This window comes from Phasianus colchicus, chromosome 5 (genome assembly GCF_987193195.1).
Source record: "Phasianus colchicus chromosome 5, bPhaCol1.hap1.1, whole genome shotgun sequence".
NCBI lineage: Eukaryota > Metazoa > Chordata > Aves > Galliformes > Phasianidae > Phasianus > Phasianus colchicus.
In genome coordinates, this window is record NC_143440.1 from 3,326,135 (window position 1) to 3,352,371 (window position 26,237).

General features: G+C 40.0%; 3 protein-coding genes across 8 annotated transcripts in view; 1 reads left to right on the forward strand and 2 right to left on the reverse strand.

Annotated features, from left to right (window-relative positions):
- LUZP2 (leucine zipper protein 2) overlaps positions 1-8,514 on the reverse strand; it is a 169,583-nt gene extending 161,069 nt beyond the window's left edge. For both annotated transcript variants that reach the window (XM_090140183.1, XM_031607393.2), the window contains exon 1: positions 7,850-8,514. The gene's annotated coding sequence lies outside the window, so the exon portion shown is untranslated. The remainder of the gene's footprint in view (positions 1-7,849) is intronic.
- Positions 8,515-10,047: 1,533 nt separating this feature from the next.
- SVIP (small VCP interacting protein) lies at positions 10,048-14,554 on the forward strand. Its single transcript, XM_031607329.2, has 4 exons — positions 10,048-10,363; positions 10,542-10,592; positions 12,478-12,591; positions 13,167-14,554. Exons 1-4 carry the CDS (start codon positions 10,301-10,303, stop codon positions 13,179-13,181), a joined length of 243 nt encoding a protein of 80 aa, XP_031463189.1. The 5' UTR covers positions 10,048-10,300; the 3' UTR covers positions 13,182-14,554.
- A 2,769-nt stretch (positions 14,555-17,323) lies between these two features.
- The window catches only part of GAS2 (growth arrest specific 2), an 86,059-nt gene continuing 77,145 nt past the window's right edge, over positions 17,324-26,237 (reverse strand). For all 5 annotated transcript variants that reach the window (XM_090140186.1, XM_031607323.2, XM_031607322.2 and 2 more), the window contains exon 8: positions 17,324-19,523. In XM_090140186.1, the coding sequence (XP_089996312.1) occupies positions 19,305-19,523 (219 nt within the window). In that variant the 3' untranslated portion in view covers positions 17,324-19,304. The remainder of the gene's footprint in view (positions 19,524-26,237) is intronic.

Sequence of the window (26,237 nt, forward strand, 5' to 3'; positions counted from 1 at the left end):
ATATTAAAGAGATACTGGGGCTGAAAAGCAAATGCTGCAAATAGTGAGAATGACACCAGATGGCTTTGCTTTGTCTCTAGCTTACCATCAAACTACCAAATCTTTCCTGTGCAAGAAAAGCCACTCTGTTGTCAGGATACTGAATTGCTTTTTGCAGATCACCACAATACAGTCAAAGTGCAACAGAATTCAGGATTTGTCCTGTTGCAATACAGATGTTGGTGTTGATTTGTTTTATCATCCTAAGATTCTAGAAGAGAGCGTGGTGCTAAGTTGAATGTCAGGATCGATCTGGGATGTCTTTTCTAACCTTAATGATTCTATGACTAGGGGCACGTTATGACTTTGTCTGGGGTCCTTATGATATCTGGCTAGGAGTGTGTATTTAAGAACCAGTCACACCTGTCTTGACACAATTTATAGGAGCAAGTGGAGGTTCTTTTAATATGTTTATTCCCGACAGCGAGACACAATGGGTCAAATGTTAGCCTGACCAGTTCATTACAAGTCCTAGTCACAAAGGGAGATGGGGAAAGGAAGGAAAAGGGATAGAAAAGGTAGGAAATAAAAGCAAAGTCTTTGTAGGATGCAAGAGAGAGAGATGGTCAACATCACAGCTTCAAGCATTGCCTGTAGTTCAGACAGTGATCTTCTGTAGTGATGGATCATCGGGGTTTGTTGTCTGCTTGACTATGATGGCAACGACAGTACAAACTTATGTCCAAAGTGGTTGAGTCAGGTCTCTTTGGAGTGGCAGCTTCTGGCTTTGGGATCTCAGCAGAAATTCCTTTGTTCCTAACCTCTAGGCCTCACCAGCAAACAAGAGAGAGCAGGGAGGTGCCCACCTGCATCATTTTTCACAGGATACGATGGTATAATTCCCTAGTTCTCTCCCATACCAAGCTGGAGTTTTCTGTCACAGGACAGATATGATAATAAACGCATCTGAGCACTCCCTTCCATAGGGAAACAGTTTTGAAGGAAATGCTTTCAAACATCCACAGAGTGATGTTGATTGCCATATGGCAACACCTACCACTCACCTCCTTGATAAGACAGAGTCTTATCACAAAAAAATACCTCGGAATGCAAGCTTTGAGCCAAAAACAAAGAAGGGTTCACACAACACTTCAGCTGGGAACATCTGTTCCTGGGGCACTTACAGCCCTCCCACCCTCTCTCCTTCACTGAACAGCCCAAGCCATGCAAGTCCTTTGAAGAGAAGGGTTAGGATAGCAGCCAGCCTGAACCATGCCTCCAATTGTGAACAATAAACATCTGGGAAATAGATCAACATTAGATTAACCGCAAGTGCAAGCCTGTGAAGAAGATAAACACCAAAAAAACTAACCCCTCTGAGAAGGTTACAAAAGAGAACACAAAAAGGTAAAGATTCCATATTAGGGTGCAATGTTCAAAGCAGAAAAATCAATCTTTTGTTAAAAGGCCTAACACTCAAAAAATGAGTTCCAAAATTATTGTTCACGTGCATGTAGAGATGAAGAGTTTTGCCCTGAGCATATTCAAAACTTACAAGAGAAGAAATAAAGCAGTTATACTCATCTGAAAGTATTTAATTTACAGGCTTGGTATGTTTGCAGAATATTTTAAAATTACTATTGTTTTTAAACAGGTTTTTTTTTTTTTTTTTTAATGGAATTTCTCTGGCTTTTCAGTTTGCCAGTCAAAACTAAATCGTATACTGATTATGTCTCAGGTCTCCCAGCAAAGAGCACGCATGTATTCAAGACAAACAGGATGTGCTATTTTCTATCTTAATCCCCAACCAAATTTGCTCAGTTCTTTCTGTGTTTGGTCTCATTATGTATAAAAGATGCTTACAGAGGGTCTAATATACGTGAAGAAATCACAGCAGAGAAAAATCTCTCTGACTGAAAGAGCTTTGTACGAGGAACAAGAAGCTGTCTCCCACTTTGTCACCTCTAACAATTAGGGAGTTAGAGGACACAGTGTTTGTGAACAAAGATGAGAAGCACTTAGCATGCAGGAAAATTTCCCTTTAGTCTTTAGCCTGGAATCTTTTCAAAGATACCTGAGAGTTATCCAGAAACCATTCTTACCTGCTGCTTTTTACTCTCTAACAAGGAAATAACAACCAGGCCAAACAGACACATTGGACACTCCTGACAGAATTATGTTGCAGACAATACATTTGCACACCAGTGGCATAAACAATCCTTACTGATGTATTTGGCTTTTAATAATAGACATGCTTCAGAAAACTGATATCTATGTTTATCGCTTCACACTTGGCAACAATAAAGTATAGGGAGAAAGCTGCTTTGAAAAGACTCCCTAGAATAAAACTATTCAATGGAAGCCCAAAGCTGCAGGCTGACACGTATGCCAAAGTCTCACTCACAGTATCTCTGAACAAGGCATCAGCCTGAATTCAGTGTTTGTGTCACATTTGGACTATAACTGTAAAGATACTTCAACATCAGAAAGGCACTGCAGAACTTAGTAGTACCTGTCCTGCAAATGGGATGCCAAGCCTTGTGATAAGAACCAGCCTCCTTGGGCAGAGTGAAGTAAGCGAGGCAAAGGAGCAGGAGATGGCAAGGAGAGAGCCAGGAACTTCTCTGGCAAGAGACTTCACTAAGAAAGTTAAACTGTTCAATTTATGTTCAACGCTGTGCACTTGGAGCTTCAGCATTTCAACTTCTCATTTGACCAAAGATCCAGAGCCTTTCCTGGAAGATCTGAATAACATTTTTTTCCTCCTAAAGGGATTAAAGAAGGAAAGAGTGAAGACTGTGAAATTCTAATTAACATGGATTGCATACCCTTTCCCAAAGCAAGGGTGAGGGCTGAGTTATGTGTCAGGTGCTGCAAGATGGAGACATGATTCCACTGCTTCTTTATGAGAAGATCTGAACCAAGACTTGTAGCCACCTCAACATCCCATTGCTGGGAGTGCTGGCACTCAGCTCATAGAGCAGCACCTCTCCCGTGACCCAGAGAGTCATAGCAAGTGACTCCTTCTAGTCCATGATTTCATGGAGAGCCCATTGAACACAAGCCTAGAGTAAAAGCAGATCACACACCCACTTTAAGCTCTTTTCTGCACAGCAGACCAAGCTCTGAGCTAACCCCAAAACCTGATTGCTTTTCAAAGGGTACAGCCAAACTAAAGCAGCCCCTGCACATGCTGACAACAAAGCAGCAAAGTTGTTTTCACAAGTTGACAGCCCACGGTAAAAATGAAACGCTGCCATGAACATAAGAATAGTAAGAGGTTCCTTCTTACAAATAAAAATATTAATTTATTTGGATTTTGATATATTCATGCACTTCTCATAAAATAAAAAAAGCCAGATGTTTTTGCTGTGTTCTTATGCACATGCTGCACATCGCTGTGTTCTTATGTATATGTTCGTATGTTTGTGAGAGAGAATGTCAGGCTACATTTCACCCTACCATTGTCGTTAAATGCTCGGGAGTCTTTCCTCGCAGACCAGTGTGGTTCTCAGCAAGTCACAGAATCGTAGCAGTTGGAAGGGACCTCCAGAGACCATTGAGTCCAACCCCCCTGCCAAAGCAGGTTCCCTATACCAGGTCGCACAAGTAGGCATCCAGGTGGGTCTTGACTATCTCCAGAGAAGGAGACTCCACAACCTCCCTGGGCAGCCTGTTCCAGCACTCTGTCACCCTCACTGTAAAGAAGTTCTGGTGCACATTTGTGCAGAATTTCCTATGCTGCAGTTTCTGGCCATATCCCCTTGTCCCATCTCCGCACACTGCTGAAAAGAGTCTGGCCTCGCCACTCTGCCCCCCACACCTTAGATATTTATAGACCTGGATCAGGTCCCCTCTCAGTCTTCTTTTCTCAAGGCTAAACAGACCCAGTTCGCTTAGCCTTTCTTCATAGAGGAGATGCTCCAGGCCCTTCACCATCTTTGTGGCTCTCCGCTGGACTCTTTCCAAGAGATCCCTGTCTTTTTTGTACTGGGGAGCACAGAACTGGATGCAATACTCCAGATGATGCCTTACCAGGGCAGAGTAGAGGGGGAGGATCACCTCCCTTGACCTGCTGGCCACGCTCTTTTTAATGCACCCCAGAATGCCATTGGCCTTTTTGGCCACAAGGGCACACTGCTGGCTCATGGCCAACCTGTCGTCAACCAGGACACCCAGGTCCCTCTCTGCAGAGCTCCTCTCCAGCAGGTCATCCCCCAACCTGTACCACTGCATGCAATTGTTCCTCCCCAGATGCAAGACTCTACACTTGCTTTTGTTAAACCTCATCTGGTTTATGTCATAGTCACACACATCACAAACAGCTAAAAGGTGTTCTTCTCCTCCTGTCTACTCCTTTCTTTCCTTCCCTTGCCTGCTTAGCTACGGTGCTACTAAAATATAACAAACATATTTCACTTTATGCTTCAATTCAAACCTGCAGAACCTCTGACTCACCTGAAAGCAAATGTCACAAATCAACAGCGCTCCTGCCCACATTTTACAGATCAGCAAACTTCTAATCTTGAAGACAGGGCAAATTATTACTGTGCTTCTATAGTAATGACAAACCCTTCTGTTATTCTTTAAGCAAACTTTCTACTTCAGTGCGACTCATGGAAATCGAACTTCACAAAGTGGTTATAAAGCAGGTATATTTTTTATTACAGCACTGCACATACACTGGGTGCAGAGGGAGTAGCCCCTCCTAGCCTGCACGCCACAGAATGACAGTTTAAGGATATTTATAGAGACAAATTATATGTATGCAAGAATAGGAGGGGATATTACAATTGATTCTAAGAAACAAGGCGTAGATTACTCTGATAATACAATTTGAACAGGATGGGATATTACAGTTGGCTCCAAGAAGTTATTATAATATTCTCCATCCCAATTGTGGAGTTATCATGACTCACAGGTTTTATTCCTTGCTGTAGTAGCTCAGTCTGAACACATAAGTGAGCACCAGTGCCCTGGAACAGCGTGAGAGAGATAAGGCTGCATTCCTTGGCTCTCCCTCCTCCACACCCTTGATAAGAGAGGTCAGTCAACCCGCCTCCTTTGACATCCCTCCCTGCAGCACCTGTTTCGCCTCTGTTCACTCTACACCTCCTTGCCTCGTTCATAATTCTGAAACAATTCTAAAGAAATATGTTAAACAATTCTGTGTGTCTATAAGCATACACACACATTCACAATATTCTGCTCTAACCGAGTTTTTCCTCTTCCGTGGAAAGGCTCTCTTGACTCCTTGTCTGCTGTTCATCTGGTAATCAGCAAGAACATAACTGACTCACCATGAATGCAAACCAGGAGACTGCAAAAGGCTATAGCAATGAGTGCTTCTTCCCATTGCCATTCTCCTCAGTATGGGATTAAAATAATAACAGCCTCCAGGACCAGTGTGTACTAAAAGGCATAACAACCATTTCTGTAAAAGCAGTGAATAAAGGTAACCACCTTCAACAAGATTTCCCAGTAACAATAACAATATATGCAGGTGACATCCCAGAAATTTACTAAGACTTCATTATCTCCCTAATCTCATTGTGGTTATCTGGATGTCACCCACACCTTTTGCACAATGAATTATGTTCTGAAAGTCTTCATTATGTACATTAATCACATTGCAAAGCAGACGTTTATATTATTTTATAAGATTTTTATGTAAGATTTCCCTAAAAGTACACATTATTTGAAATTGAATAAGGAAATACTGTAGGAATGGTCTGGTTTGACTTTTTTGTTTATTTTCTTAAGTGGCATATTGGAATTATATTTATCCTATAGGTCTAGTAAATATGTTTGCTTTCCTGTATAGCTCTGCAAAGTCTCTCCTCACACTGCTGAGACAATGTTGAGTTTCTTGGCCACTTGGGCACGCTGGTGGCTCATGTTCAGCTGAGAATCAGTCAACACCTAAAGATCCATTAACTCAAAATCTCTCCCTGTTAACATGCATTGCTGTGTCAGGTTAATGGGTCTCTAGCAAATCAACACGCAACAGTACAAAGCCCAGCAGAGTGAAAATTGACCTTAAAAAGCAGCAAAGTCATCCTTTTTGGTTTCAGTTGTCCTTGTTCTCAAGCACAACTTATTTCATGATGCAAACTTTTCATTAAAATTGGAGACTGTAATTAAGTGTCCTTTTAGCAGCACCTGATTACTATCAAAATGAGGCATTCCAGACTGGTAAGTGCACCTCAGCACAGTATTTGGAAGCATTCTTTCTTACAGCCACAGAAAACCTGCAGGAGCATTGCCAGGTTTCAAAGTTTATCACTATATGCTGGGCACTCACTCAGTCAAGCAGGACTTGCAGGGTTTTTTTTATTATTTATTTCAAGGATATGAGGCCACTGATTATTACACTGATTTTTTCCCAGTGATTTCAATGTTTCACACGTACATGACTTTGCACAGAAAGACAAAGTCTGTATACAGCATTCAAGTTTTAGTCACCCATGAACAATATCCATAGATCTCCCTTGCTTCTGGACAGATGATGGTGGCAGTCCATAAGGTAAGATGGGAAACTAATGGCAAGGGATACTCTGCTAATGAAGCAACTTCAGCAAGATGAGCCACAAGCTCATGAAGTCAAGCCATGACTTAGAAAACGTCAGCTTTGCTGGACTTCAGCAGAAGATATACTTTCAAAACAGAGATTATTCACAGCTTGGACCACAGTCTGACATTTTCAATAATCCTTAAGCTAAAATATATAAGAATAATGTAGAAACTCCAACAAAAGTAGCCAAAATACTAAGCTACCAAACCATGCTAATCCCATGCAGCTGACTCCTTTCCCTTGCCCCACAATCAATTATCACTATGAAAACCCTGATCTAACAACATCAACAGTAGATCCTTATCTTTTTATGGTTTTGTAGTGAATTTAAACCTGCAAGGACTTCGATGGAACTTCCTCTTTAAGCTCAATAGGTGCTCTTTTGTAGAGAAAGAGCCATTTATGGGTAGACTAACGACGGGTAAAAAAAATAAAATTGTCATCCTTGAAGAGAACATCAGCCTCTGAGTCATTTGGCCAGGTTCTTAGAGAAACTTACCTTACATCTGTCCTATATCACATGCACAAAATAACAGAGAATTAAAGAAATATCTTTTTTTTCTCTGTTCCACAAACCTTTACAGGACACAGCTTTTTCCTCACTATAAAAAAAATTCTGAGACTTCCAGAAATCTAATAGTACACTCCTTGTAATCCTTATTCCAATTCAAAGCCACAATATTTGCTCATAATACCAAATCAAAACAGTAAATCAAAAGTGCAGTTATAGATCTGGGAAATACAGGAAATTTTCATACAAACAGTACCACCTAGTGGACTAAAAGAATACAGAGCAGTTAGAGCCTACCCACATTGACTTGTATCTTTAACTTTTATCAATATCATCCTTACACAAATGCCATCATAACTTAACTATTGCAAATGGACGTATAACAAACTGCCAGGCCTTTTTAATGAGCCACCAAAAAGCTCCAGAAAGGTCACATGCATTTAAAATGCTATTAAATCAGATACTTGAAACATCACACACTACTTACCATGTTAAAAAAACAAAACAAAACAAAAAAACAACAAACTGACCACCTAGCACCATATGTAAGAACCATGCTGCTACTGCTCATACCACAGTTACAAGGAAGCCATTTAAGATGACTGTGAAACAAATGTGTTACTCCATTACAATATTTAGTAGCATGGTAGAAGCAGATAAGAAAATAAAAAAAAAAAATAAAACCTCCCACTGTTTTCTGTTACTACTGCTATGAGGCACAAATATCCCAGCTCTTACAGTACCATGAAATCCTCAGCCCAGCATTAACCAAAGAGTTTTGCTACCTGTAATTGAGAACGAGCACACTTCACTCTGTCACGTGATAAATACAGCACAGTTTGTGGATGATGAGCTTCACCTCTCTCCTAGGCAAGGAGCAGAGCTCCATACATACACAGCCAGCCCAGGGCAAAGCTCTCTGGAGGAAAGAGCAAAAAGAGGCTGCTACAGATTGAGAGAATGCAAAGAGTTCACCTAAAATCTACTGACAGCTCAAGGTCTCATCATGCCATCATCCTGCACACCTGGCCAGGGAACCAGCTGCCCCAGTGATTCAGGGTGGGGAGCTCTGCACCAATCCTCACCTAGCTCCTGCAACACAGTGAAGCCAACTCCTCCCATTTACAAGGCTCTTATTACTTCAAATATTCATTGGTATGGAACTTGCAGTCTGCCACGTGTTCTCCATGTTTCTGAACACGCTGCAATCCTGTTGATTTCATTTCAAACTATCCACACACAGTTTCTTTCAACTTATTGCATAAAGCTTGAAGAATTGAGTTCTTAAAGAGTAATTACTGAAAAGTTATTGAACTTCAACACTTAAATGAAGTCTGAGAAGAGGTGGTTCCCCTCATTGCATGCACCTGGGGTTGGGGTCCAACCTGGGGTTGGACCTGCCTTCCCACCAGGTGCTCAATTACTGGTTCAGGCCATAACTTGGCATTTCCACAACAGACTTGTCAGAGATCATTGCTTAATGACACAATAATCCTCACTGATGGACGGTTATAGCTGCTAGGAACAAACACAATATCTAAAACTACAGTGATGTGTGATGTCATGTGCTTGTGGAACAAATGGCAGGACAAGAACATTGGTGCAGAAAGATGGATGTTGTCCAAAATCACAGGAAAGAAACTGCACAGATGTCATATTGTTTTTGTAGAGTACTTGTAACACTTTGCATAACCCTTGGCAAGGACTGTAGACACAAATATAAACTCAGGCAATGTTGAACAGAGTAATGCCATAGTCACTATTAATAATTAAGATAAAAAAAGATGATGTTGACAGTTTAAGAAAAAGAAATGTAAGTAGTCCAAGGAGAGAGGAAGTAGCCAGGAAAGAGAAAAAGGCTTTTGGAAAATTCTGTACCAACAAACAAGAAGGAACCCTTCATGGTCAGCATGGAAAGAAGAGGCTTGCATGGAAATTCATGACAGTACACCACAGCCAACCATTTCTAAGTGGACAAAAGGCTGAATGCAAAATAAAGCACTGTACACCCACATGTGTTTTAAGCCTTAACAATAACCTAACTCCTTTATGCTGACACCTGCCAGGCTCTAAAAGGACCTGCTACACCCAAGGCAGGGAAGAACAGGAGCGATGCTACGGGCAGCAGAAATCAGAAGCTTCCAGGTTCTCACTTCATGAATAACTGCACCAAAGGACAGCCAGGCATTGAAACAGATACAGCTGGGCTGAACCAACATGATTAGATGGAACACTAATCATGTTGATGGTAAATATAGATAATCATAGATAAATATCAATGAGTATTATTTCTCACACTGATATGCCTCCTGATTCAGTGGTCCAATGCTCAGAACTAAATTTTGCCTGATCGGTGATAGCAAAATGCTGTTTTGCCTGGTGAGAGGGATGAGTTCTCTCAGGTTTGTGAATCAGGAAATCAGAGGCTTCCCACTGACCCCATGAAACACTTCTCCTGCCATACAATGTCAGTATCATCACTGCCTTGTCAACAACAGCATGTCAACAACCCAACGTGTGGAAGCAGCATCCACTGCTCAGCGCCAGTGGATGGCAGCATAATACCAGGGAATGAAAAGGCCAATTATCATTTCAGCACACTTATTCCAGTAAATTCCCAGTCATGTGTGAGCTCTATCAGAGCGAGCTGGAAATTAATTATTGTCCCTTTTGCCCTAGGTCTATCGGAGTGAGCTGGAAATTAATTATCGTCCCTTTTGCCCTAGTAGAATGAAAGAGGCACTGCATGGGGACTTGAGTTCACAGGGCTGGGTGCCCCATGACTGCTCATGGGATCACATTTGAGCTTGGGGAGTCTCTTTAGGACGCTTCTCTGGCTTCTCCAAGTGGAACTGAGGAGCAATTGAGGAGGAAAGCAGCGCGTGAGACTGAGCTTTAGACACGTATGTAAAAATAAACACGTGCATTGATTGTAAACAGGAGATACTGAGCTCTGAGGAAAAGAACCTGGGCGTCCCGATGGCCACGAGCCAGCAGCCTGCCCTTGCGGCCAAGAAGCCCATAGGCATCCTGTGATCGTGATCGAAAGGATCGCGATCAGCAAGCTGAACGAATCGCTTCTCCGCCTGCTCTCTGCCCTGCTAAGGCCGCATTTAGAACACTACGCCCCATAGTCCATCCCCGCCCCCGGCGGCCCGGCTCGCTCGGCCCTGTGACGGGGCGGGGCCGCTGCCTCCCCTTCGGCTGAGCGCAGGCAGCCGTGCGGCGGCGCGGCCATGGGGCTGTGCCTGCCCTGCATGGGGGGCGCCGTCAAGGACGTGGTGGAGACGCCCGACCCGGTGAGTGCGGCGGGATCGCGGCGGGCCGCCCGCGTTGAGGTGCAGGCCGCTCCCGGTGCTCCTCCCTCCCCGAGGCCGTTGGGGCGGCCGCTTCTCCAGCCGGGAGGCCGTGCGGGGGAAAAGCCGGGTAAAAACCGGGGTTGGAATAACGTTTCACCGTCTTTCACGTTTTCTTTAGGAAATAAAAAGAAGACAGCTGGCAGAAGCTGCTGAGAAGAGGCAGATGGAGGTAACTGCGCCTGGTGCAATGCCGTTCCTTCAGAATATGTTTAGCTGACGGTTGCGTGGGGAAAGGAGCTGAGGTTTATGCAGCAAACCCAGCAGGCGTGGGTAAAAGGAATCCACCTGTAACCTTAAATCTCACATCTTGGTTTGGGGCTTTTGTTTGAGAATGCTTCTTTACGTACACTTTTGAGAAGTACACGAAAAACAATATTCTCCTGCAATCATAGAGTGGCTTATATTAGAAGGGACCTCAAAGACCAGCGGGTTCCTCCCCCCGCCGTGGGCTGGTTGCCCCCCATCAGCTCTGGCTGCCCAAGCCCCATCCGATCTGGCCTTGACCACCCAGGAATCGGGCACTCTGGGCAGCTGTGCCTCACTGCCTGAGGTGAAGAATTTCTTCCTAACGTCTAACCTGAACCTCCCTTCTCTTATCTAGCTCTTACATTGCTGAAATGGTTTCCTTGGAGGAAATTGCAGTGAAGCAACTTTGGTTGCAGATAGCTTTGGAGTTTTGTACTAGCTATTAGGCTAACTAAAGAAAATGCAAGAAAACAGAAGTATATGCTGTTACTTACTGTAAGAAGAAAAAGAGAAAATTTACCAGGATTTAGCAGGACTAGGAGTGCATTTTAAGCCCTGAATGCTGAGTAACAGAGATAAGACAGCTTGCTTGCTACCCAATTCAATTGCCCAGTATGAGAGGCAAAGTACTTTGTCAGATGTTGTCTCTGCTTAAGATTTTCCTGTACATGCGAGGTATTCTTCCTTCTGGTTTCCTGTAACTTACCTGGAAGACCAGGTATCCAGAGGCTAGAAGTCACAGGATGTAATCCAGTTGCTATTTGTTGGTAAAATTTACCATCATTCCCCATTGCAAATTATGCACTTTTTAAGTGCCTTGAATTTCGGGTGATAGCATTTCTGTTTTCCATTTGGAGATTTTAAGGTTTTCTGCATGGCTCCTGCTGTAGTATCAGAACCCTGAACTTAACTGAAAATCAATTTTAAGAATATTTTCCTTTGTCATTTTACGGCGTTAACTATGTTTTCCCTGTATCCGGCATTCCTGCCATCTAATCTAGGGCTTTGCTAGGCCATCATTATGAGGATGCAAAGCAGACAATCAACAACAGGTTTCTCATGTACGTGCTTCTGTAGGATATGGTACTGCTGCCCACAAGATCCCTGAAGAAGGACCTATAACACAGGCTGTTTTTCCCACATCAGTCTTTAAAAGTTGGATTTCTTAAAACCTGGGCTTGCATTACTAGCATGTTTTTTTTTTTTTTCTATGCACATAAAGTCCGCATCAATTTCTGCCATAGCAATATGAAGCCTGCAGCTTTTTCTATCCACTTATTGAGTTGTTAGAATAGAAACAGTCATTATTTCCACTGTACATATCCTATCTTTTAGAGCTCCATTTGACGAGAGGAGGTGAGAGATAGGAAGGGATGATGAAATAGAAAAGCTTCTTGGAAGTTCTTCTACCTGCCTGAGTTGTCTCTTCCTAGTTAGTTTTGTTCAGAAGGGCAGAATTAGGCCCAGGCACTGGAAAAATCTAAATACCAAATGCTTGTGGGGCTTATGGGAAAGAGAAATTGTGGCTTTGAGTCTTCAGACATGCAAACTAGATACGTGTAATTAAGTATGTTTATCTAGATGTATGAATGGGAAACAAGAATTCTCACATGTAACTACAGGAAAGACAGCATTCAATATCTAAAGGTATATGGAAAGGTCTGGTTTTATGTCATCGTAGTGTTTACATACTGTTCCAGTCAATTCATGCAAACCAGAGTTCACAAAATGCTGTTGCCAAGACTTTCAGTTTGGCTTTTGTACAGACAGATAACTAATTGTCTTTCTGCAAATGTGTTTTCTCACAGGCTTCCTCTCGAGGTATTAAGAATACTTATTCTGTAGAGCAAAAGAAAAAGAAGCAGGAAGAAATAGAAAAAAGAATGGCAGCATCAGGTACTGGAGGAGAAGGAGGCCTGAGAGTAAGTTTAAAAATGAAACAGTGTAATCCATTTATCTGAGGAATATCCTATTTTTGTTGTTTCCCACAAGATGAAAATGAAAAACCCAGAGAACTGGAAGCATGTGCCATTATCACACTGTGTGCTCAAGATTTCATTTCTGGGGCACGCTGACAGCATGGATGGCAAAGAGTTTTGTTTTTCTACCGAAAACCCAAACATACCACATTGGCATGTGTCCTGATGAATTCTACTGCTGCTGTTACTACAAATTCTGTGAAGTGAACTTTGAAGGCAAACTGGAAATTTAAAAGAATTAGAAGCTCTTTGGGGCAGTAGATGTAACCAGTTCTTCAAACTCAGGCTTCATAAGCTTTCATCTCTTCCCCTTACTGCTATACATGAGGGGATTCACATTAATAAAACTGTGGGCATGGAGTTTTAGGTCTACTATCAGTGAGCACTGTGTCCATCACTTTCAGGATATAGCCTAATTAGGCTGGGGAGTTTATTGTCCTTATGCAACCTTGTGGTGTAGGTATTTTTCTTTCTTTTCATACAAACCTGTGGTTCACTTTTGTTGTTTTTGTGTGTAGTGGCAGGTTGGATAAAGAAGTGTGACTTCTGGAGATGAGATTGATTTTTACTGCCAAGAACTTGCCAGTTTCTGCAGCGGAGTGGCACTTACTCATCACGTGGCTTTTTGCTGTTTGCATACAAAGACTCAGCGGTACTTTGCCATCGTAGGAGGGCAGATGTGCAAACGTGTACTAAGAAAATGAACAACTCCAGCCTCTGAACGACTAGGTTTTGGCTAATTTTTGTTCTGTGTGCTGTGTTGCTTCCCTGTCAAGGGAGCGAGAAGGGTTTTCTCACATAGAAGTGACCTTTACTTGTAAGTCTGTGTGTGTGTGTTACATGGTCAATTGGTACATGTATGTCTGCGTATGTCCAACTTAGGCACAGTTCAGGTGCCCCTCATATGTATCTCTCTTTTGTTTCCTAATTACTTTTGAACTACTTAGGGATTTAGCACCTTTTTTTCTTTAAAAAAAAAAACCAAAAAACTAAAGCAGATCCATAACTGGCCATTAGAAACTGAAGTTTTTTTTTTTTTCTGACACTACCTAAAAAAATAAAATACCTTTATAAACCTTTTTTTTATGCTTACAGCAAGGGAGCTGTTTTATTGTGAGTCTGACAGTTTTTCTCCTTGCTTGTGTATGTAAATTCCTTTAGAGTATGTATTTATAATGAACACTGGAACGTAAACACTAAATTTGAAATACTGTTGATGAATTGTTTTATTTTGAACACAGAGGGCAGTACTGCACTTCAGAGAACTCTGAAAAACAGTTAAAGACCTGTTCTTGGATGGTTCATTTGCTGAGATTTCTGTGCTATTTGGGTGGGTTTGTTACAGTGCAATCACATTTGCCAAATGCTTGGAGCTCTGTTGCTTTTCTTTTGTATCTAGTGATATCTGTAATCCCTTTTTCTAATGTGAAACTGCCTTTGATTATTTGGAGCTGCCTAACCTACAGTAGAGCCAGACTTCTGCACCAGTCACCTCAAGCCACTGCTTTGATAGATGAGCAAAGCTTGTTGCAGCATGACCAACAGGAAGAACCTAGTGCCTGCGTTCCATGGAGAGCATCACGTCTGCCTCAGTACATCACTGACCCCATTTTTGACCTAGTTGAGGCTGAAAAGGCTTTTTTTTTTTCCTTTCCTGAACTAAATACTTATTTTACTTCCCCAAATAGTGTCTCACGCTGTCTTAGGAATATGGTTGTGACCCAGTGAGTTCCTGGCTTAGCCTTAGTCATAAAGTTCAGAAAAGATCTTTCAATATTACTACAGTAGCACTGGGGCTAAAAGCTTGTGTCCTTGGCAGCTGAATACCTTTAGCTTCCTTTGATTGTTGGCACTTGTTCACATAACTGTATTTAAAAAATAATAATAATAAAATGACTATAACCAATTAAGTATAATGAAAATACATCAAAATGTCATCAAATATTAAGCATAGGTTTGAAAGGGGAATTTCAATCCAATATCTGTAGGAGTGGGCATCCTGCAGAGATATTTAGGTGGCACTTAGCACTGAGCTTTGTTACAGGGGCTATTTCAAACCTCTACATTCAAAAAAACCAGTTTTTAAACAGGCTTCTGCACCATATTTAATTGTTTGGGTGACCACTATCTGAACTCAGCCTGGGGAATAATTTGGGTGAACAGAAATTCTTATTGTTTTCATAAACTTTTTGGTAACATTAGTTTCAGTTCAGAATGAAAGTAAAACATTGCAGATCAGAAGTGCACAAGTAATTGTTACCTGAAAAATACCATTAAGTAGTAAAGGTAAAAGCTAGTTCTAGAAATAGGTACTTCCCTCTTTCTTATCACCTTGTGGTTCACTCAGTAAATATTAAATATAGTAGGAATTTTGTCCTTGTTTCCCCTAGTTCTAACTGCTTACTTCACCTGAGAGAATAAATCTGCTAAAATCTATTCAGATTAGCTAGGCAGTGGACACTGTTTGCTTTACAGCAGTATAACTACCTCTTTTGTCTGCTTTCTGAAAGCAGGGCACTAGAAAAACTTCTGGCAGCCAAAGAGCAGTACTCCTACATTGCAATGAAAGGGCTGACTCCCAGCGATAGAACAATTGGTGCAGTCAGAGAGAGTGAAGCCATCTGCTACCACATATTGTCAAAGTGTACCCATGATGCCAGGCAGAGAAGGTTTGGGGCAGGACTTCCTGAGGTTTGGAAGGACACAGAAGCTGTGTGTTGCCACAGGTAGGTAGCACCATTGCGAGCCCTTAAAACCAGATGGCTTCAGCATGTGGGTTTAACACAGACTGAATCTCTGGGATGCAACTCATCAGGCACAAGCAGTGCCAGCAGTAGGACTAAGATAGAAGAACCTTTCCAGCGCCATGCATGTTTTTGGGATCTCACATATCTGCTTAACTTTATCATAGATTCTAAGAAGCAAAGCAGTGAAAAAACACATTCTTCCTTCCCTGTCAGGTACTGTACATCAGCAGTCAGCAAGGCAGTAGGAAATGCAAGCCCCAAAGGAACCAAACCATCTATGGGAGATGCTTCTGTAACACTGTGGTGTGACAAACCTACAGACATCTCCCTGATCTAAAATGAATACATGTAATGAATTCAGCGTCAGGCATCATAAGAAGCCTGCTTTGGCTTCCCACACACATACATTCACACCTCTCTATTTTGCTCATCTCCACCAACAGCCCTTGAGCTGGTTACCATGGATTTTATACATCCTTCCTGAAATGTCATTTAAAAAAAAAAAAAAAGCAACAACAAAAACAACAAACCAAGGTGGTAATGCAAACTAATGTACAATTGTTGCTAAAATAAGGAAAAAGAAAAATTCTGTCCCCATTCAATTATGTGGATAATCCTGCTTGGAAACAAAACTGTGGGTAGTATATGAGCATCGAGGTGACATAAGGTACCTCCTGTACTACCTAGTGACAGGTTTTATAATGAGCATTTCCAGAGTATTTCTGAATTGCTTCCAGAATTGCAATGCTTATTTGGTATTGTACAACAACAGCTTTTAAAATCCATTTACACTGATTAACCATCTTGAGCCTTAGCACTGTTTGTTCACAGTTAACAGGTGCTCCCATATTGCCTTTTCTATGACCCAGCTCAGCCCTTGAGAAGAGGCTCTGCTGCAGCTTATAGCAGCCTGGTTGTATGTTGCTTTCAATATCCTCAGCATTCACTTTCAACTGAGTTATACAGAGATCAAGTAAGCCAAAAATCACTGTGAAGCACCCTTCCTCTCAGTTATCTTCTGCTGCTAGGTCAAGATTGCATCTTCTCATTTGATTACATCACCTGGCTCTTCTACCAAGCAACTATTTCATGGTTTCAACAGGCCATTCCTCAGAGGATGAGATGGAAGTCACGGATCCTTCCTGTTGATCCTCTGCTATTCGGTTCAGTCTCCTAAAAATCTGGACTAGATACCTTAATATCATACAGTTGGAAAACAGAAACTGCAATATTACTCACAACACCTAACCAGTGAAACACATTTTCCTCTGCAATCATTTCATACAAGAACACAGTTCTGTCCCCATCACTTTTAGCTAAGAAGGGCATTGTTTGCTACAAGATTTGGGTAGTGTTTTGGCTTTGTAAATTTAGTTTCAGGCTCCTAACTCCACGGAGAAAACTGCATCACAATAAATTCTACAGCTCCTACACCATAAGGTCTAATACAATAAGAAAAAGCCATTTCAATCACCATATACACTTACATTCTAAATGAGATATTCCCACCTCTGTTTGCATAACTGGTTAATTTACTGCAGTGGTTGGTTGGTTTTACTGCTGCTCCCACTTCCACTGGTCCTCTGCTCACCACATCCATCCCAGGTGCATCTAATGCAGCAAGCCCCCACCTCAGTCAGGTCAGGTGGTAATGGGCAATGCTTTAAAAAGTCCTGTAAGATCTCCACGATCTCCCATTCTTTTACTGATTAAGTCCAGGTGTTAAGAACTGTTCTTATGTGAGTTTGAGAAGGTTGAGATTACAAAAGATTATTTTGATAGTTAAAATCCAATGAGATACATTAGTTCTTCTTTTTAATTATTATTTAAAATCTTGGTTTGGATTTACCAGGATTATTTGTTGAAGCTTAATATTGAAATAAATCTAAATACACTTTTTTGTGTATAACTACAAGCATCTGCTCTTAATTTATCAACATGTAAATACCTTCAAACATTTCAAAGAAAACATAGTTATGTAAACTTAATCTTGGATGATGGAAACACGACAATTTATACTTGAGGAAGTAACCATCATTCCAAAAATAGACATCTAAAAACTTTCTCAAGTTTTTCTTCTCTCTTAATTTGCAAACAAATCTCTCTGCATATATTAAGAACTTTTTTTTTTTTCTCAGCTGTGCTTCCATGCTTTCTTTTTTTAACTAAGTTTGCTTTCCCATTCCCATAAAGCCTATGTTTCCCACTCCTATTTAGCCTAGGAGGGCTAAATACCTTGCTTCTACAAAAATGTGCTCTTCCTATGGCCTTTCAAAAGTCTGACTGAGTTTATATTTACTTTTCCTAGAATATTGCTTAAAATAAAGGCTACAAAGGTTCTTTCTAAAGACATGCTTGGAGTTCCATACTGCTGCTTAGTGTGCTAGCAGTTGTGTGCTGTTTGTGTTCAGCATGTGTTTGTAGGCAATAAGGTGGGTGGTTCTGCTAAGCATGGTAAAACATGCTGATTTCAGTAAGGCATCTAGCATGAAAGGTCTTGATCTTGTCTTGATCTAAGTAGAAATTTTGCCTTTAAAGAACACAGCAGCACATCTTTATATGTATACATTTTATGCATTTGTATGCATTCCAGTTCAACTTATATAGAAAAATACAGAAGAATATCAACTGACACTTTAAAAAGTGACTTCCAGAACACCTTGATCCTTTTCTTTCCTGCAAAGAAAAAATATTTATTTTTCAATAAAATCCAGGTATTTTCTGTGCTATCTTGCACCATTCTCTGTTCCATTTCTTATGAGGTTAGTGAGAAGTTCTATGCTGTAGGCATCCAGTCAGTAGCAGCAAAGCACAGGAGTACAGATTACAAATACCAAAAATGTGTATTTTTAAAATGTTTATTTCATTTGTAATGAAATAAGTTCTGCTCAAATTTATAAGTCAGTGAAATAATCCTATAAAATGATTTTTTGTAGGAAGTTATAAGGCACATAAATTACCAAATATAAACAAAGAAGAGAAGCCAAAATTATGAACTAAGCCCCAATACGCCTTTAGCTATTTTAGAGGTGTGTGAATGATTTACAAGAATGTGAATCATTCAAATGACAGGGTAATGAATATTTTATATTTGGCATGACCAGCAGAATTACAAATAAGGGGAAGGAAAAGCTCAGATTCATCTTTTGAACCTCCCCCCAACCTCCTTGGCTGTGCATCCTGCTCGTACTAGCCAGCACTATTGTCTGGGAGAGGAAGGGGCAAACTCTTGGCTTCCTCCTCTTTCTATATGGGGCAGCTTTGTCAGGAACAGGAAGGATCTACATGCACATCTAGCACTAAGCATTGTCTTTAGCTTTATAGAATACAAGGGTAGTGGGTCTTTCTTCTTGGGCTTTTTTTCTTAAGTAATCACTTTGGAAAGTTGTTTGGCATGCAACGAGTCTATACTCTGTTGGTTAAAAAAAAAAAATCTTCCAACCCATAAAAAACAGTCAATTCCCATTTCAAGAGGCATTACCAAGTAGTTCCCACCAATACTTCTTTCCACCTGCATAGATATATTTTTCAACTAGCCTAACAGTCAAGGATTCAATGTCATAATATTTTCATACAAATATCTTGTATTACGTATTTTCTTCCATTAACAGGATCCACTCCTTTATGTAACTCTGTGTATACATTCATGTAAGAATAATAATTTGGCTAAAAATATATGTCTATTTCTTATAGGACTGTAGTAATTAACCTAGCAGGGGTATTTTGCTATAAAAGATACAGTACTAGAAATAAATAGTTCTACAATTCAGAGATCTTCAAAATGGGCTGCCATTTCCAGTCTGTCTTAAGTTTTCTGAAGTCCTTTTAAAGCATGAACTAAATTTACTACACTTGTGAAAATAATTTGGACCTACGTATGTAGAGTCCCAATCGCATGGGAAGCTTATTTCACTTAATCTCCTTCTTGGTTTTGTAATGGGCAGAAACAACCAGATAGTTGTCTGGATTCATGTCCCTGAGAGTTGGAGACTTGCTCTGGATTGGAGAGGTTTTTCCATCCGCTCGTGAGATCTGCAGCATTCGGCATGGGTCGTGCTTCAGTAAGTAACCTGCAAAAGTCTCCCATCCTCCTCCAACACGGACCATCACATGCTTGTTGTGCAGCATCTGAAATGACATTAAGAAAGGAAAACAGAAGTCTTCAAGGCGAGCCACTCAGTAATTTTTCCTATGGAAAAAGCTCCACTTTCTCTATAGCCATAGGCTTAGGTTAGTAGTCTGCTTTACAGTAAAAGGATAGGAAAAGAAATAGTAGAACGTTTGCCATTTAAATTTCACAACTATGAGTAAGAAAAAATGGCAAGAAAGTGAAATAGTATCTTTAAATATTTTCCTGTTTGATGTAAACATGTCTACATGTTTTTCAAGTCATACAACACTGTGATCCTGTTCTTCATGCGTTTAGCATAAACAAAGCAGGTATGGAACAGGGGTGTTCCTCAGATGCGTTGGTGAAGATACCATTTTATAGGTCTAGAAGCTGGCTTATCTTTACAGGATAGATGCAAAGAATCATTCAGCCACAGTACAAGAAATTAAGGATCTACCTTGTAAAAACACCCCCCTTGGACAACGTGCCCTTAATGCATTTCTGGCAATGGCATTTGGATTTATGGCTGTGATGGATGTGTGCGTTGTTCTGAATGCCCACAGCTCACTAGAGGGCTGATACTATTTACAGTTCTGAGATTTATGCCAACCATTAACCTTTTGCAACATAGTACAATCCAGATCAGTATGCGGAGCATAAAATGACAAAGCAAAAAAATAAAACCAATCATCTCCAATTATTTATTACATTATCTCACAAAAATACGTAATATAAGGCAAAAACGTAACTATTCAAAACATAACGTATGAATGCCCTACCTCAGCCCAAAAATATGCTTTTGACATGAATAAAACATTAACTTCAAGCCCTCATTTTGAATTTAAAACAGTATGATCAGCCTACAGCAGTATGAGGTTTGAGTCATGTCTTTAGTCATGAAGGAAGCAAATGTTTTTTATGTTAAATTGAAAAGTGCTGTTCAAATGCTGACAAAGCCTGCAGACAACAGTTTACAGAATTTTATTTAGCAGCTATCTCCTCTTTGAATGCTTATAAAATATATTTGGAGAAATAACCCGCCTCCCCCACCCCCCAAACTTTTGGAGTAAAAGCATTTTCAAAACAACTTCAGCCCACTGCATCTGATACTGCAGTGGAATTGAGTGAAGTGCTGCTGGATTTCAGCTTCCCCATGTTATCAGAGAGGGTTTCACTTTCCAAAAGAAGTTAAAATCTGGACTTTTGCTTAAGAGTTAGGAATAGAAAGTTAGTAAAAAGTGTATTTGGTTCAATTTCCCTTAAGGTTTGCTGCACAAATAAAACCTGCTGCTGGTATGTTCTTTCCTGAATCTCAGCTTAAAGGTACATCTTCTATCTTACTCCTCTTTTTCAAAAATACTATTATTACAGTAAGAAATTCCTTGAATGCTTGCCTGCTATAGAGACTGGATTTTTCTGCATCCTAAACAGTTGTTATTTCTGCTGTGCTATGCCACAAGTTCACCATTTTAATCCTACAGCCATATTTTGGTTTCAGTTACACCAGCACAAATTCAGAAGAACTTTGAAGTTGCTCCAAATTCAGAGACATAAATGAATTCTCTTGCATATAAGTCATGTATATAGATACATAAAACCACTTCAGCTGAAGATGAACTCTTGTCTGTGATTTTATAATCCACATCATCCAGTTTTTCCATTACATGAGAGCTCTGAGAAAGAAAAGGCTGCATAGCATAATAATGCATTTTATTCATTGGTTATCAATGTCAAATTCATGACACTCATGAATTTTCCCACTGCTCCACAGCCAATTAAAACAGAGAAAATCCTTCCTGTTAAATCAAATCTAACACATGTTTGTGGTTGCTGTGAACTTTCATTATCTGTGTTATGTATGAGGCAGGGCTGCCACTAAAGCTGTTTTCTATACAATCTGAGTTTCAGCTGAAGCACTAGAATCTTGTGAGAGGCAAACATCTAAGAAAACATTATCACAGAGGAAGAAATTATGGATTGTTTTGCTATGCAATAAGGCTATATCAAGAGATTATATCCACAATATTCTTTAGAAGATAGGTTAAAAAAAAGCTGTCATTACATAGAACTTCAGCTCCAAGGTGAAATATTGCTTAAACTGTTCTGGTTATCATATAAATGATTTTAGAGAGCTTCGTGGCTTATTAAAGAGATATTAGGCTGTATGTAAAGATATTAAGCTCATGTAAATTAGCATAGTTTTACTGAAATGAAAAAAAAAAATCCATTCTGCTTTACAGGAACTGAAAGTCTGGCCTGATGTTGTTATTCTTCAGATTATATTACAATTTTCTTTAAGAATATTTCAGAGAGAAGAGGGTATCAGAGGAATTGTGATGAACCGCAGCCAAGTCCTGCCAAAGCTAATGGAAAGAATCCTACTGGCTTTAATGGAACCAGGACTGGGCTCTGCAAGCCAAACTCAGCAACCTAAAGCAAATCATGGTCTGGAGTAGGTCAGTGTGACTTTAGGCCAGCTTCAGAAATGATGTAGGCTACATACTGTGAGTATATGGATTGTAAAATCCAAAGGTGTTCGGCAAAAATGATGCAACTCATCACACCTGTGGCTGCACAAAGAGAAATTTGCACTGCTGAGGTCAGAGGTTAATGAGATTGGGAAAGGTAAGAATTGGATGCATTTCAATTAAGTTTTACTGAATACGAGCCACTGAGATGCACTGTCATCTGTAGCTGTAACTCTCACTTCTTGTATCTTAGCATTTAGGGGGCTTTTTTTCGAGTTATTCAGAACTACATAATTAAACAGGCTTCTAAATAACAATGACTTCAGAGGCATTGCAGGCCAGAAATAAGAAGAACCCAGCGTTGGTAAGGTTTAGTCACACTGCTTTGTGAACCCAGCAAGCTAGAACATCTCACCACCACCACCTGGCAGGCTTTGAGCCCAGTGGTAAGCCCCAGAATCACCCTGCACACCTTTAACACACACTCAGATTCCAACATTTTTTTGCTGCAAATGCTGCTGATGCTATTTAGGAAGAATTTTGCTGCTACTTGTCTGTACCATTGATATAGTGATCTTCTCTCCTCTCTAGCCAAAAAGTGACTTTCTTGGATCTCTTATACCAATGCTTCTAAATATATTTGAATGAGGAAATGAATTTTCAGAAATTTGCAGGTTGCTCAGTGTGTTTGCCTAATTAGCCAGGGATTCAGTGACCTGAAAATGCCATCAAGAACGTGTAACAGTCTCTTAATAAGTTGTTGCAAGACACATAATTACAGACATTAAAAGTACCTCGTTAGCAGAGATCATGAAAACTAATCTCTAGAGCTCATGATAAAATTTAGAGCAAAATCATGCAATGCCATCAGATTTAAAAGCTGGTTAGATTTAGATTTTTTCTATTTTTAAAAGTTTCCAGCCACTGCAACATCCATTTTATATCAGATGTTGCTGCTACTGCCTACCTGGAGTTCACTGGTGTGGACAGAAGGGGTCATGGGAGCAATTCCCAAGAGAAAGTGGAAGGAAAAGAGCTCCCTGCAGCTGTTATTATCATTGGCTTTCATTATCCTTTTGTCACTGGACTTGTGCATATGATTGTCTTCTCAGAGAAAAGGGTGAGTCTGACAGAACATAAGGCTGATTTCAGATGCTTAAGAACTCACTTGTGTGTCTGAGCGCAAGTCTAAGGAATCTGAGACCTCAACTCTGCTAATCTGGAAAAGCGCAAATTGTGGAGCCAATTCTGGGTATTAATTAGTCATTCACACCAAAGTAACCTTAGAGCATATCAACGTGCATTTTGGCAGACAAATTTATCTCAGTCCCTTACAACCTGAATTACCCTATGATCAGATTATATAAAGAAATACGTCTCTACCTGAAAAACATGGAGAATACACCCCTCCCTTGTTTTGTTTTGTGGCTTCCCTCATTATGTCAGCTCTTATCCAGCCCCCTCTTACTATAGGACTACAAAAAGCTATTTTAGATTATTTCTATTACGTTTAAAAGTTTGAAAGGATGTGACATCTATTGCTCCAGTCATTAGATATGGTTTATTTAGGGACCTCCTCTGAGTTTTTGTTGTCTAAAACCCTAGGAAGTCAGCTCGTGCTTCTCCTCTCCACAGACATGACAGTGACATGGAAAATAGCTTGCTTGCATTTCTTTCTCATTTTCAGGGACTTGTACATGTTAAATCACTCTCTTAGATGGAAAAAGGATTAAAAAAAACCCAACAACTTGACTTGAAATAAAGATGTCAAGTGCTGATGGTAATTGCTTGTCACAATATTTCTAGCTCTGCTAGAGCTGGGTTTTAAAAACAACCACCCCTTATGAGTTATAAAATAAACTGATTTTCATGTTATCAAATACTCTAAGGGGTATCTACTCTGTTTAGTGAAACCACCTCTTACCCTATGTTGTATATACAAAGATTGCAATAGAATGATATTTTAGAAATGATTTATAAGCCTCATTAGTTCACATCTATGTTTTTTAAAAAAATCAACTGCAAACATTTCTGATTTGGTAATAAATATTTCTAGTGGAAAATAAGCCAGAATAGAGGTGTTCTTCAAAATCCCTAAATCTCCATTTTGGGGCAAAATAACCTTTATTGTTTTATGCCTGGTGATATTTCTCACTGAGCAAGGAGCTCAGTTTTCACGTAGAACCTAATAAAGCTCCCTGCCACTTCAGCAACACCACCACCCTTGTCCGTGTCGAGTGACTGACATAAGGGGGCAGGGAACAAAAAAAGTAATGACTTAAATAGGTGACACAAAAATTGCATCAGCGTAATTCCAGCTGGAATGATTTCCAGTGGCAGCTGATATACTGAATCCTGATAGACTTTCCAGGAAAAGCAGCCACAGAAGCTCACACCAGTAGAGCCTTCTAAAGCTCCTACTGTAATTTCATTACAGTAAATGTAGACCAAGCCTTACGTAGATGCAGATCAGAAAAGGCTACTGCAATCCACTGAGTTATTTTTACAAAGTCTGTTTCAGATCTGAAGATTGAGCAGAGGAGTTCGTCTAAGCAAATAGTAAAAGCATGTGTAAATACTCAATAGCCAACTTAAACATGTTGCATGAAACAGAATATGCAGATGAAAGCATCTGCTTTCTGTTTTTCAAAATTTGGCTGTATCATCAGTCAAAACTAATCAGAGAGGACTACTGACCTCTCCCTCTGAAGACAGGACTTCCATTTGGGATACCAGCTTTGCCAGACAGTCATTTTAGGCTTATCTTTACCTCTTTAGAATTCACAGTCTATTAAATGAAGCTTTCTGCAAAACCAAGATGAGAAGTAATTTCCATACGTTCTCCTAGCCAAGTGTTAATATATTAGAGTGTTAAAGATAGAAGAAGGAATGTTAGTGGTGCAATAGATAATGCATATAAGAACATCTACCTTTCACTATGTATATGCCAGCATCCTTGACCTGGTGCCCAAGTATGTAATAATCACATAGTAAAAAAGAATAAGGGTTTAGGACATGGTGATGTATTTTGGTACCATTTGCCACAGTTAATTCTAAACTGCTTCAGATAAATGTAAGTTTATTAATTAATAACGATTTATTTTTCAGCAGTGAGATGAGTATTAATTATCAGTCACAGACAAAGCTGTACTTTTAAAGAAGACTTAGACTTTAAATGAAAGCCATTTATATTCAAGAAAAATTATTTATGCTCCTATTTCTCAAAATGATTCTTCCAGCTTAGGCCTTTGCCAGTTTGACTGAGGAAGTGTTAGAAGCCAGAGTTGAATCAATTATTTTCAATACTGTGTATTAAAGGGGGCAAAACCAAAAACTGTCTTGTTTACGTTTCCTCCCTTGCTCATGGAGTTTTCTGTGATAAATGAAGTTGACTTAAGATTTTTCCACCCCTACATGACAACGAAAGTGGAAAAGGGAAAGGTGTTGAAACCTGATGCCACAGCCAGAAGGCTCACCAACAGTTCTTAAGAGCATAATGCTTGCAATCTGCACAGCACTAAGTATTGATATTAAAATGATCCATGTGCGATATGTAAGTAAACTCCTGGCCTCCTAGCAGATTAACTACCATATGCACCAAAAGGTCTCAAGGGAAACATAATAAGGTCTAATAAAACTGAATAAAACCAGTTATGCAATGTTTTCATTAAGTGACTGATCCAGTTCCTACTGAAGGCAATAGGAATTTATCCAGTTCTTCAAGATGTAATTCAGGCCATATTTTTCTGAAATCTAAACCTGACTCTTTTGCTAAAATTAGTTCATTTTTTTTTCTTTTTCTCTTCTGAAAAAGCCTTAAGGATGAGGCATTTAAAAAATTCCATGATGTCCTCTATTAATTACACCCACTCCTTACAAAGCAGCCCTGTCATTCCCCTGTTCATCTCGCAGACGTTTGTATGAAAAGATGCATAACAACGTCAACTTTTTTACTTCACTAAATCACAGTGGTGAGACTTCTCCTCTTTGAGAATCCAAAGTAGATTGCTTTCAACTAACTCAACCTCAGTTTATTGACAGTCATTTCACTTCTATGATGATTTCTCTTTTTTCTAGACTGAAGACTGATGTTATTGCCCAGTCATCAACAGTTCATTTGGCAACCGTCTCCGCTGCCAAAACAAAACAAAAAAAAGCCCACCTTCCTTTCCATAAAAAAAAGAAAAAAGAAAGAAAAATTAAAAAAAAAAACAACAAGCACGAGAAAAGCTGACCTGAAATGAGAATATCTTTGCCTCTTGG